At 34.1% G+C, this 14377-nt stretch overlaps 1 protein-coding gene across 1 annotated transcript; it reads left to right on the top strand.

Moving 5' to 3' along the window:
- The first annotated feature begins 9609 nt into the window (after positions 1-9609).
- On the top strand, positions 9610-13637 carry LOC129873566 (pathogen-related protein-like). Its single transcript, XM_055948683.1, has 4 exons — positions 9610-9825; positions 10363-10495; positions 11076-11374; positions 13351-13637. Exons 1-4 carry the CDS (start codon positions 9667-9669, stop codon positions 13510-13512), a joined length of 753 nt encoding a protein of 250 aa, XP_055804658.1. The 5' UTR covers positions 9610-9666; the 3' UTR covers positions 13513-13637.
- Positions 13638-14377: the final 740 nt, after the last annotated feature.

Raw genomic sequence — 14377 nt, 5'->3', positions numbered from 1 at the left:
AATTTCTATCGGCTATATTTATGTATGAGTCCGTATAAGGGTAAATTTCAAATGACCATATCTCTTAGTATATAATGAATTAGGTAAATCGTTACCTATCAAATTAAAGGTCTTTGAGTATTCTTTCGAACGCCATAAGGATTGCATTATTTGGAGTTCGAAGTAAAAAGTTATGTCCTCTTAACCAGAAGAGTGCGCGCCAAGTCCACGTCGCGAACCTGGTCAATCTTGGCTCAAATTTTAATTTTGGGAAAAAAATGAACTAAAGGGTGACACCTCCATGTCGCATACTTTCTCCCTATTAGTTCAAAATTTAGGTAAAATTTCCAATTTCAAGTAAGGGCAACTTGGACAATTCCCTGAACATATATAGACGAACTTAGATGCATTTTGGGGTCATTTTTGCAGTCTTTTGCCTCCCCAAAACCCTAAAATTCATCCTCTTCTCTCTCAAATAATTTTCAACAAATTTGCTCTCAAACTTAAGAATTCAAGCTTCTCATTGGACACCTAACATAAAGACTTCTCCAATTCTTCTTCAAGTTCCTCTCTAAGGTATGTGGGTTTTAATCTATGGGTTCTTCCACCCATAGAGTGCAAATATTTCCTCAACTTACTATTTCAATTTTAAATGATGAAATCCTATGGCCTTTTTACATGATGGTTCCAATTGCATAGATTATGGTATATTTGAAATTTATTTACTCATATACATATATATATATATATATATATATATATATATATATATATATATATATATATATTAGCTCTCAATTTCAAGTGATGAGTTTTATGGGTTTTCATACTACGATTTCAAATGTATAGATACTTGAATATTTGAAGTTTATTTACCTATATTGACTTATATTGATTCTTATTTACATAAAATGAATGTTTTATCAAGGTTCTTATATGAAGGTTTGAAAGGTAGTTTTAAAGTGCATATGGTGGGTTGTTCCTAAGTTATTTGATCTGATACATTTATATCACTCTCACACATACAAATATTCTTTAAATGTATTTGAAGGTGTTTATGAAATGAACCCACCTAGTTTCTTATGATAAAGCAAAGTTGAAATGAAGTTGACTCCAAATGAATGTTTGACAATGTCTACAAATGAGTTTAAAGGAGCTTTTTGCAAATAATTTTGTGAATGATGATTCTATAATGTTCAAGCAAGTTAATGATAGGATGAGTTAAGGCCCTAAAGATGTTTTATGAATAAAGATATGTGATGATGAAAGTTCTACACTCACGTCAAATGAGACAAAGTTAAGGAGCTATTATATGATTTGTTTCTTATGAAGAGAGGACGGGTAGTAGATATGGCCCCTCCCATATGATGATTGAGTTTATGTTTTTATGGTTAGTCTATTCCATTGAGAGTTTACCTAGCACCAAGTGGACCTTGGGATAGGCATTATCTCCCCTAGTAAATGCAAGAGACCCATAGAAAGATCTCATTGTCCTATAAATACGTGCCACCATAGGATAAAGGATCACCCGTAGTAGAGGCTTGATTTCTTAGAGGATCGCCTGTCATTGAGGCTCGATCCGTTATTTAGCTTAGTGGATCCACTTAGGCGTATAGGAGTCTATCTTGGCAAGTAGTCTCCCTCTTTCCTCGGATGTATGGGTAAACATTGGGACTACATGTTATGGCTCACATAATTTGTGTCGGTTAACGGTTGCTCTCACTAAGTTACAAGGTCCTTCTCTCGATGCTTAAGGTATTTCTTACTATGACTACTAATATCTTTCATATGTCCATGATATCTTATAAGGTTAAATGTCCTATATCACAAGTTATATGATATGAAGTATGTGTTACTTTGAAGTTTTATGATATGCATTGACAAAGAACTTCTTGTTTTTAAAGATTGCTTTTAAGCTATATTCATGCTTATTATGATTGATCATGCATCTTATGGCATATTGGTTATGTTTTTTTACTTGTTCATGCATATCTCACATACTTAGTACATTCAAAGTATTAACACATACTCTTTTGCCTACATGATATCACCAAGTAGGGACTGGTGCTCCTCCTCCTCCACGTGGTCAATTTGGATTATTTGAAGGCCACTTTTGGTGTGCTCCCATTGTTTTGGGTACAATACTCCCCCCCTTTCTAGCATATGTTATGTTGAGGCATTAAGACACCTATTTTGGTACTTCATTGTTAGTTTATTTAAGGGTGAGCTAGGGACATGTCTTATCCCTCGCTAAGTCTATTAGTAGAGGTTTGTTTGGACATAAATGTATGATGATCTAAGGTTGATGATGACTCTTATTTTGTTATGTTCTCCCTTAGTCCCATTTTCCCCCTTTATTCCTCTTGATATTTATCTTCATTACTAAATGAATGCTAAGAGGCTTGGGTGAGGCACCTCCGGGTTCCTCATTTACCGTGTCAGCTCTAGGCCCTGGGCTTGGGTCATGACAAACTACTGAGAACCAAAACTGAGAACCCAAGATTGGAGAATATACTATAGAACCAGAACCTCAACCCAACCTAGTAGAATCTGACAGTACGGAGGCCGGACCTCTAACCGGATGCTCATAATAAGTATCCAAGTAATCGATCAAGCATCAAGTAACTGAGGCCGAATCTTTAACCGGATGCTCTTTATAAGGATCCGAATGTTCGAGGCCGGAGCTTGAATTTGGATGCCCAAAAAAAGTGCCCAATATAGTTACTACAAGTGATCCCATAGATCAATAATTTCCAATCTCTGTGGATCTCCCTCCACACCTTCTCAATAAACTAAACCATCTAGGTTGATCCCCAAACCATCTTCAATCAAAGAATGAAAGTCGGTGTCTCTATCGAAATGCATAGAGCCACAAAATCAGGAGGCAAAGATAGAATGTCATTAAAGCAAGTGTACCACCTAGCTAAGGCTCAGACTATCAGACTCAAGTCTACTACACCAATTTACAAGGAACTACGCTAGCGAAAACAACGTCGGGGAAAAACTAAGCCTATTGGGTCCGAATCATGCATTTTTAAGGCAAGCTCTATTCAAACCTAGGGTAAGGCCAAACATTCTCCAAATAGAAGATAAAACAAGTACATAAATTCACCACAAAGCATGGATTATCTGCAAGACAAGTAGCATGCTCACAAGTACCCGATAAAATCCTGAAAAAAGACTTAATACATGATTTCTAAACGTTTAAGAATGATCCAACACTACCCAATCCCAAATTCGAACTAATCAACACACAATTACATTCTCAAGCTCAATCTAAAGAGGGGGAAACTGTAGCCTACCTATAGGCCGATCACGGGCGCTCTAAAATTACTAGACTAGATCTTTCCCATTCCAAATGTCCTTCAAATGCTACCACACTGTGAAATATAGGTACACAACATTAATATGGTCGTCTTGACATTAAAATTACTATATTTGGAGATGGGTCAATTTCAAAGTCAAAAATAGAAATGTGAGACCTATAATAAAAATTCTAATTTCGTAAAAAGGTCCTAAACACTACTCCGAACTTGTGTACCAAAATGGAATACAATTCGGGGCTCAGAATAGCCTAAACATGATCATGCAAAAATTCACAATTTAAAGCTTTGAACTCGATAATGGCAGCAACTAGTAAAGCGATTTACCTCAAACGATGAGTCTCCTAAATTTCCAATCATTAAGCCACGTAACCTCGACAAATACAAACCTCCAGTACTTGGAATCAACAAATTTGGACTAGTATAGCCCTCAAAATTGAGTTCCAAAATGTCAAGAAAATGGTGAGTTCGTCCTTGTTCTTTTAAGTAAGGACTAGGGATTTTGGTCTTGGTGAACGCAGACCAAGTGGCTCGCGATCACGAAAGGAAATGTTCTAGAACTCCGCAAATGTGGAGGGCATCCTGTGAACTGGATGGAAAGGAGACAAAGCTCTGCGAATACGGAAGCTTACCCAACTGACCTCTGCGAACACGACAAGAGTCCCGCAAATGCAGAGACCAATTCACCTTGCCTCCACGAATGCGGCCCTATGCCTATGAATGCAGAGGGTCAAATACCCTTGCACCAACAAGGTAGTGCATCAGATATTTTGGCAAAGTCTAATTCTCCGATGGGGTGCTCAAAATTCATTCGGAATGTCATGCACGCAAATGAGATATGGTAGCCCACCAAATTCGACATTTCAGAATCAATGGCACATTTAAAATTTTCATATGAGTTTAGTTAATGAAGAGTAGGTCCCACATACAAGTTACATATTTAGCCTATTTCCATAATGAGCCTCGGCATTAGATTGAAAGCCTCGAAAAGCAAATCAAGGGACATTTTAGACCAAACTCAATATTTCAAAACTAATCATGCATTTTTCGAGAATATTGGCCAAAGTAAACCTTAGGCAAAATTTCAAAGGCTAAAGTGCCAAATGGCCTCAAACTCACATTGATTACCTCGATACTCATTTTGACCATGCTACTAGCCTATTTTTGGTCATTCTGTAGCTGATGGAACCATCAAAATTTTGTTCTGAAGTTGTTTACCTAATGTTATGACTGAAGTTAATTTTCAAGTTATAAAAGCTCCAAAATAAGGAAATAGGCCTAAAACCCAAATAAACGACCAGGCTGCCGAATAATCAGTGCCAACAAGTCATAAATGACTTGGGGTCTCTATAGGAATGCTCTAAACAACGAAAATATGGCATTAAGGAAAAAATAAACTGGAGGTTCATTACACATGATTATGTAAATGTATATTAATTTGTGTGAATTTCAGGGTAAATTGGTAGTGGATCATGTTTAGTTCATAGAATCCATGTGTTAGGATATTGTTAGGTATTTTGAGCAATGAAAGCATGTTGGTTGTGTTAGTTGATCATTTATACCTTGTTGTGTGACTTATTTGTGGCTTGTGTGTATTATTGGAAGCATGTTTGGCCTTGGTCTAGGCTTAGATTAGTGATTGTCATATACTTTTGTAATTTTAGAGCAGTCAGATCTTATAAACTCATAACGTTTCTTCGGATGGCTTAGATCCCTGTAGACTTGTATAGAATACTTGATTGTGATAGTCTGGGCCTTAGTTAGGCAATAACACAGCTCTTGGAACCTTGTATCCATAATTTTCTCATTTCATCAGTCCCGATGTACTTGGTTTTTTGTTCAAAATCCGCTCATTAATTATGGTTAGATTTTATTCGGGGTTGGAGTGATTTATTGATGGCACTCGATTTTGGGTACTCCCCATGATGCTCATTTGGCGGCTAACCTAAATCTAATTGATTCACCTTCATTCGTGGTCAAAGTCCCTCATTCATTCCACCAAGTACGGTTCAAGTCCATGCCTTGGTATTTTAGCCTCTGTTTGAGTCCTGGGCCTTTTGAAGTCATGGTTAGAGTCCACCGCTATCTGCAACTTTGGTTCAAGTCCATTGCTATCTTCAGCCTTAGTTCGATTCCTAGGCCATTTACAGACTTGGTTCGAGTCTATTATAGTCTTCAACCTTAGTTCGAGTCCTCAGCAATTCCAATCTCGATTAAATTCCTTGACTTCTTCTTCATTTTGGTTTAAGTCCTTAGTCCCTATTCAGCTATGAATAAAGTTTTAGGCACTCAGATTGTTTGGTTCAAGTTTGTGGAAGGTTGTAGTAATCTTGAAAACATCGTCATGTTCTCTCTATTGATATCAACTCTTTTGTGCACCTGTTGGACTTATGGAGGTCTGTTCGGGCTTTACTTTAACTTGCGCATGAGTGTACCCGTAAGACTTATGGCGACCCGATTTGAATTAGTTAGCTATTTTCCCTTTCTTTGTGTTTTTAGTTAAGTGGCATGCATCACAGTTAGGTCCACTTTTGTCTCTTGTTGTATTTAGATTTTAGCATTTCATATTACTTTTATTGCTCCGGCTCAGTCGGCCTATGATGCTTTCTGAGTACCTGGTATTTTTGTATTCATACTATACTCTACATATATTTTCATGATGCAGCTTCGAGCACCAACAATCAGCATTGATATCAAGCCTGCAGCAATCAGACCTAGAGACGAGGTGAGACATGATGTCCTGGATTTACCCATCTCATTTTGTATATATTATGACTAGTCTTTTACTTTTTGAGATAGGTCTTATTTTTGTAGTCCACTTTTGGGACTTATATTCATTTTCTAGTAGCTCTGTACTTATGACTTCTAGGTTCTGGGGGGGATATTTATTGTATATATATATTTGGTTTGCTTCTGCTCTTTCAGTTGTAATTTCTCTTATCTATTAAATTTTGGTTTAGTTTCTACCCTTCGTCCCATTAATTAAAGTTTCAGAATATGGGTCGGCTGACATATTGGTGGGTTATGATAATCAAATAAACTTATTTAATTGTAAAAAATAAATATACTGAAAAAACATATCTTAAAATATTAGTCAAAGTCCGTGACGTTTGACTTCTGAAAATTGTCACAACTTGGATTCGGGTGTGATGACACTCACCTAACCCACCAAGACGAGTCAGCCTAACAGTCTGAACAATTCAAAATAAGCTAAAACAAAAGCGGAAATGTAAAGTCTAATATGATATAGATAAGGATAAACGTAAGAATGTCACATGTACAAGCCACTATTTCAATAGAAATGGAAAATGTACGGGTATATATGTCTCAGTCCACAAGTAGAACAAAGCATAAAGTAAATGGGCAGCGAGAGTCTGCCGAAGAAGATAAGATGCTACCTCACACACGTCTAAAAGTTCGGCCTAATCAACAGAAGTACTAAGAACAGGAGGTGTCGGTCTCAAATCCTACATCTATGTAGAAGCAAGGGATGAGCACCAACAACACGGTACTCAGTAACATGGAAACTAGACCCTAAGTAAAGAAATGCGAAACACAGGTACTCCTGACATCCCAACCACAATCCTCCACCACTATATACCTATGATCAGATAACCCAATCTATACAATTAATATCACAATTATACCAGAATACTAGACAGTCTAGAAATAGAAAGCACCAATACGTTCTCACGCTATACTCAGGCAAACATAGGAGATCTCAAATCACAATCAATCACAGGATGAAATAGATGCAAATGCAATGTCAAATATCATGATGCATGTCTGTCCTACAATACACATCCATTGATCACCTCAGAACGGAACCCATGGAGGCCTCACCTAGACCATGTATCCACTGAAAAAGACCTAAATCTGTTAGAAGAGACCTTGGCCTCTGGAAGAAACCTCGGCAAATAACCTAGACCGATAGAAACCTCAGTCTCAATATCCAATACCTCACTCATATCATTCCTTAGCCATCACAGATATAATTTATGCACAAGTAATGAGTGAAACAGGATAAATATTCACATAAGATGTCATATGCTCCATAATCACACAATAGATCAATGCCTCTTAATTCACAACACTTTGACAATTATCCTTATTCGAATTCCACTATCACACTTCAACTCATATAATTCAATTCAATCTAATGACCCAACACACCCTAATCCCCTCTAATAGGAAAATACAAGGTGCAACATATTTAACAAAGGTTAGAATTCCACTTGCCTTAGCCAAAAGTCAAGAATAATCCGTTCTCAAAGGCTTTTTCCTCCGATAATACTCCAAATCACCACAATCTAATCAAATATAGACTCACAATCATATTTCAAAACTATTGATACTAAAATCAAGCAATTTGGGTGAAAATGATAAAATGGTCAAAAATCTCATATTGAAAATCAAACTCGTAATCTGGTTATTTTAGAAGAAAATGTTCCTCAAGTAATCAGGAATCTAATGGTGAAAACCATTTCAAAAACGAGGTTAAAACGAGTTCAGAATCCCCATTTCTCTTTCAAAAGTTCATGTTCAAGAAACCCCAAAATCTCCAATTTGAAATCCACAATTTGAAGTTACAATTCGAAAATATTCAATGAAAATTAAAGAAAAGTGTTAGAAATACACTACCCAAGAGTTTTGTCATAAACAATCTCGAAGAAATCATCTAAACTGAGTTTGAAATGTTAAAAATTGTGAAAATACCTTAAACCTCGTCTAAACCCCTTTCTGAAATTGCTAAAGCGACAGGGTGTCGCTAAAGCGACCACCGATTTTGCGATCCAGAGCTCGCTTAAGGGAACCCCACTAAAAAGGACTGCCTCGCTAAAGCAACGAGGGTGTCGCTTAAGCAGACGTCACTAAAGTGATGGGATCTCTTTTACCCGATCATCGCTAAACCGTCCCTCCCTCGCTAAAGCGAGTGCACCAGAGATCAGCAACCTAATTCTCTAAGTCTCAAAACTCTCGAAACAACCCTCGGGATTTGTTCGGTATCCCATATATACAAACCATATATGAAATCCTACTAAATTTGACATTCCGGACTTAATGGAATCATCAGAATTTGAATTGGAGGTCTCCTTGATCCGAAATTCGATAAATCGCAACTAAACTAGTTTCGGTATTTGAAATATCTAAAATACCCTCGGGACCTCTAAAAACTATAACGAAGTTATTTCTAGCATTAGAATCACCTCCCGAAACCAGTGGAACCATCAAAAATCCAATCCGAGCATCCGAACCCCAAATATTGACCAAAATCAAACTTTGATCAAACTTTAACTCAATTTCCAACTTCGAGACTAATTCCAAATCTTATTCCGAAAACTCTCTCAGACCAATTTCCACATTACGAGACTAATGGAATTGATGGAATTCCATTTCGAGAGTCGAAACTCTAAATGACTCCAAAACTCAAAATTTGACAACTTAAGCCTTTAAAACTCATTTCTTTAGTAAAACCTCAACTTTTCACAAGATTTTCAAAAATCAACTTTCAAACCCAATCTAAAATGACTCATGGCAAGGGACAGGATGGATAAAATGATAATTTTATCAAAAATATCGAAAATGACCTTTTGGGTCATTACAGAAATAATACTCAATTCTCAAGAAACATCTAATAAATAAGAATAGCTTAGTAAACTATACCCTTTATTTATAATTTTTCTTTATGGCCATTAAATATGCTAAAACATCACTTATTTTAGGATAGAGAGAGATTTAGAGTTCCTTTAAATTATATGATCAATAATTAGCTCCTAGGTGGCCATAGATTTTGAAGTTGAATCTTGAAACTTTGAGTTTCTGGAGTTGTGATTTTTGGGAATTAAAGTTATGTTTGGTGATATATTTTACTTGGAAAAAATTAAAAGTTTGTGAGAAAATGAAATTTCTATCAAATTTTTTTTGAAGTTGAAAATATTTGAATATTAAATTGTAAAAATTTGATTCAAAGTTTATGATCAAAAGCTAGTTTAGGAACTTCTCATTCACTTATCTGTCACACTATGTGTAAATTAGATTATTGACATGATATTCCTCTACTATCTACTATTATACTACTACCTCCGTTTATTTTACTTGTCCATGTTTGACTTGACACATCTCTTAAAAAAAAAAAAAAATAATTTCAACATATCACCCCTATTTATTGTAAGTGGTCTAAATATTTTCAAGTTCCTACTAAAAACTTCTTTCATGATTAATCATGTGCATTAATTAGTTAATGTAATTATCAATCTCTAATTTCATCTATAAAAAGGTATAGAGCCACACAAAGTGGAAATCATCAAATCAATAAACTTAGAGAGAGAGAGAGAACGTGTTAAAAACTTGAAGTAGTTCAAACATGGCTGGCGAGAAGGAAACGATGAAAGTGGTAAGTGATAAATATAGGCGATTCCTACGAGAAGGTCATGTTGCAGCTGCAGGAACTATCCAATGGAGACATGGTGTTCCTCCAATTTATGACAGTGTTAATAAACTTTTTGAACAAGGAAGGACCAAGGTTTCTATCTGTACTCCTTCCCTCATAAATTATGTGATACTTTTTCTATTTTGAGAATCAAATAAATATTTATTTAATTGTAATTTTTAATATCTTATAATTTTTTTGAGTTGTCAGTTATTTTTGTTTGTACTCCAGCTGGTCCATTTACTTGTGTCAAATAATCTTTATTTATTGATCTCAATTTATTATTATTTTCTTTTTCATCACATTATAATCTCTCTCTGCATTTATTGATTTGGGGGGGAAATGAAAATTAAGAATTAATAATATCTTTATTATCTAAAATGATAAAATTTTGGATCTTCTACTTTTAACAAGCACGGTAATTAAAATGGATCGGAGGGAGTATTACTTTTTACCTAGTTTATAAAATATATTTTTTATTTTAAATGATTTAAAAAATATATATTCATTCACGGTTAAAGTTAAGAAATTTAAATTTTAAAATTCGAACACTGTCACATAATTGTAGTAGTAATATTATCATCTTTCTTGCAATACGATTTATTTTATTTTGTTTCATGGTTAAATCAGGTATGGGCAGAAGGGTCTATTGAAGAAACAGTACAAAATTCTATGAAGACATGGGAAATGGAGCTTAAATACAAGACTCACGTAAAGGACTTTAGCACCATTAACCCTGAAAAATTCAAGCTCATTGTTAATGGTAAGGCTTACAAAAACCAACGTCGTTTCTTTTGATATCTTAATTTGAATTATTCTGATCTTTTTAAAAAAATTGTAATCTAAATCTCAATTCATCAAGTATATTTTGTTTTAGTAAACAAAACAAAGGACATATATATAGGGGCAAACTGAGGCGAGGCAATACAGGGATAAATAAAATAGGATAGAGCTAAATCTAAATGCATCAGCGCGGAACAGGACAAAAACAAAGCAGGAGAAGACTTAACTGCTCCCCTGCCCGCCTGCCCCATTATCCCTACCTCCATTCCATCACACCCCAACACAACATATTTACCAATACCCCCACCCATCATAGCTGCCCCCTTCCATCAAAGGCTTCATTTTTTGCCACCCCACACTCCCACCGATTATCATAATCTTTTATAGTGCTAATTGTGTAGATTATATCGAACTATTTCGAAATAATATATTCTGCTTATACATCAAACACATACAAATAATTTATATTACAAAAAATTATTTTCTGTTAGAAAGCATTTTTTTTTTAATTTCTGTCAAATATTTTTTATTATTTTATATCGAACTGAATGACTGAATAGGAAGAGAGGGACTGTCAGCAGAAGAGACACTAAAAATAGGGGGTTACAATGCGCTATTGAAGAGTTCAATGCCTGATGAGTTCATATACCATAAAGCAGATAAAGAGACCTTCGAATCATCTCACAATGATTTTCGATCAGCTTTTCCAAGAGGATTCGCGTGGGAAGTGATCAACGTGTATTGTGGCCCTCCTGTTGTGACATACAAATTCAGGCATTGGGGTTTCTTTGAAGGACCATTCAAAGGACATGCCCCTACTGGTGAGATGGTGCAGTTCTATGGTATTGGCATTATGAAGGTCTCTCTCTCTCTCCCTCTTATATACACTATTCATTTTAATTTATGTGACATCTTTTAACTAGGTGCAAAGCTAATTAAAACAAGACTTTAGAAATTGTGATTCATAACAAAGCTTAGGTATTAATATGACTGTAAATTATTTTACAGTGGGTAAAATGAGAATTTTAACATTGCGTTATTTCTACTTGTAAAAAGAAAATATGTCACATAAATTGAGATAAAAGGAGTATATCATTTTTATTTTATTTCATTATTATCTAAAAAAAATAGGAATTATAGATGAATAAATTGTGTAGCTTGAGATTAAATTTGTCATTGTGTCTATTTACTGACTAATTATAAAATATAAAAAATATGTTAGTTACGAGCAATTTAACGATGAATTGGTGACTACTTTCGAAGCTGATTTCAATTCTTAGCACATGCCTAAAGTTACTTTAAAAGTTTGATTTATAGACTGAAAAGTGTAAATATATTTTCTGTAGTATCATTTAATTGTCAGGTCATTATCGTAGTAGCTAGAATTTGACTGTGAAAACCGTAGTAGCTAGAATTTGATTGTGAAAATAAGAAAAATAATTCTTTTAACAAGTTAAATTATTGGAGAGGGGTTTCAATAGAGCCTAATTCATTAAAAAAATTATATTATGTAACTAAAATAAAAACATTATGTTTATTTTTAAGTTTGTTTTAATTTTATTATATAAATTCGGGTTTCAATTCTTGTTGTGGTACCCTTGTATTTTTTCTAATCCTCTTAGACATAATTTCTAGGTCTGGAAAATAAAAAAAATAATGTTTAAAACTAAAAAAATAATATAAAAATGCACTTTTAACATATTGGAAAGACAAGTATGTCATAAAAATAAAGCTAAGGTTTTGTTTGATACATGTATTCAATATTTAATTGGTCAAAAAAAATTGAAAGCATTGTCAAACACCAAAGAATAAAAAAAAGACTTACTTATTTTTATGATTTGAAAAAGATATTTGTGTCCATACCAAACAATATTTAGTGGCATCCACTTGGTCAGCCATGATCATGATGTTTAATGTACAGTAGATGATGAGATCCTTGACCAAGAAAGTAATATTTATGGAAGGACATGTAAGTTAATGACTATGATTTGGGAATTGTATAAAAACTACAACACTAACCTACTCAACTCGATATATATCTGACTGGTACCAAACATATTTAAATTATGACACCATTCACGCTCGAAATCACGTATCCAATCTTGTATTCAATTAAATTTCAATATTTTTGACTCCTCCTCCCCTAAGGGACATGATCTATTTTCTCGATTTCATTTTACGTATTTTACTCTCTTTTTAAATTTTATTTAAAGATTTTTTTTTAATATTTAGTATCTTTTCAGTTTCATTTTACTTGCTCATGTTGACTTGATACTCCCCTTAAAAAAGTATTTATTAGGGCTTTATTTTATAATTATCTTTATTAATTATATTTTTAAGGTAACTTCATGTCATTCAAAGTGTTCACTTAAGTTTAGCCCCTCGAGGTTTTAGTTCAGTAATAAAGACATAAAACATTGTAAATTTGAATTATATCTATGCCAAAGACTACAATATTTAAGTTCAGGTAAAAGGTAGAGAGGTGTGCCCATACTTCTTAGATTCAAATTTGCAGACCAAATAACCTTGGAAATGGATGATATTGAAGGTTTGACCATACCTGCCTCTAAATAAACCTTCAGGGTCAAAACTCAAATATATTGCCCTTGGGACAATTTTTTTTATGAAATTTGATGTGTTTCCCATGAAACAAGAGGGATCAAAAGTCCAAGACCACCTATTTACTAGGTCAGTTTTGTAAATCACCCAAGTTAGAATCTAATCAAGTGACTGGGAATTTTTCAAATATCAAAAAGAAGAAAAGATGTTCACATATGTTAAAGTTAATATAAAACTTACAGGTTTAACTAACTAACTGTTTTTGTATATTGGCAGGTAGATAAATTTCTAAGAATAGAGGAATTAGAATTGTACTATGATCCAGCAGAACTTTTTGGTGGACTACTCAAGAAACCAAAAATTTCCGAATCTAACATTGAGCATCAGGGCAATGATGATAATACCACCACTCAACATTGCCCATACAGCCACAACTAATTATGTCAAATTTCTGTTCTTCAATAAACTTTTGGTACTTTCCAAATAATCATGTTTTAATAAATTTTATGCAACTTTACTTTTCAAAGTCATGTTTTAATAAATTTTATGCAACTCTTTATGTTTTTTCAGTCATCAGACATTCTCTATCTACATTTTTTATATGATATTGTCTTTCAATCTTCTTGTATATATTTTTATATACCTAGTCTTTTCAAGCCATAATGATTATCGACAATGAGAAAATGTAAACTTTAATTGGGTTAACGAGAATATCCATTTGATTCAGATAAATCGGGTAAACGAGAAAGCCTTTCTTGCATCTTTGATATTTCTATCAAATAAATAATTATATTTCGTCAAACAAAGAGAAAACAAAGAATACAAAATAAATAAATGGACATTTGTATATGCATAACATTGTATTGCGCACCACCCCCCATCTTTCGCTGTCCAAATATTCGTGAGTGGCATCCACACTAATCATTCGATCAGAGAACTAACTAACCCAAGCCTTAGAAGACAAAGACAAATTAAATTCAACAAAATTCATAGTATTTTGAAAATCAAAAAAGTAGTTTAATGCAAAAAATAATCAACTACCAAATAAAATCTCTAAGACCTTAAAGTCATGGCACAAGAACATCTAAGCGAACCATGTCTAACAAAATTGTGAAAAAACTAAACAAAAGATAGAGTATCTTATTGTCTTATAGATGGACAAGGACTACTATGATGATGCATGATAGCCTAGAAATGGAGTGCTCACCCTTGATCGGAACTGTACGCACACGCTATAAATGAGGTCTCAAAAGAACCTCTGAAACACATTCTGAACGCAAAAAAAGAAGTGTATAGAGTAATA

This window comes from Solanum dulcamara, chromosome 11, assembly GCF_947179165.1.
Source record: "Solanum dulcamara chromosome 11, daSolDulc1.2, whole genome shotgun sequence".
Lineage (NCBI taxonomy): Eukaryota > Viridiplantae > Streptophyta > Magnoliopsida > Solanales > Solanaceae > Solanum > Solanum dulcamara.
The sequence above is the reverse complement of the archived record's forward strand: the minus strand, read 5'-3'. Positions and strand labels throughout refer to the sequence as shown.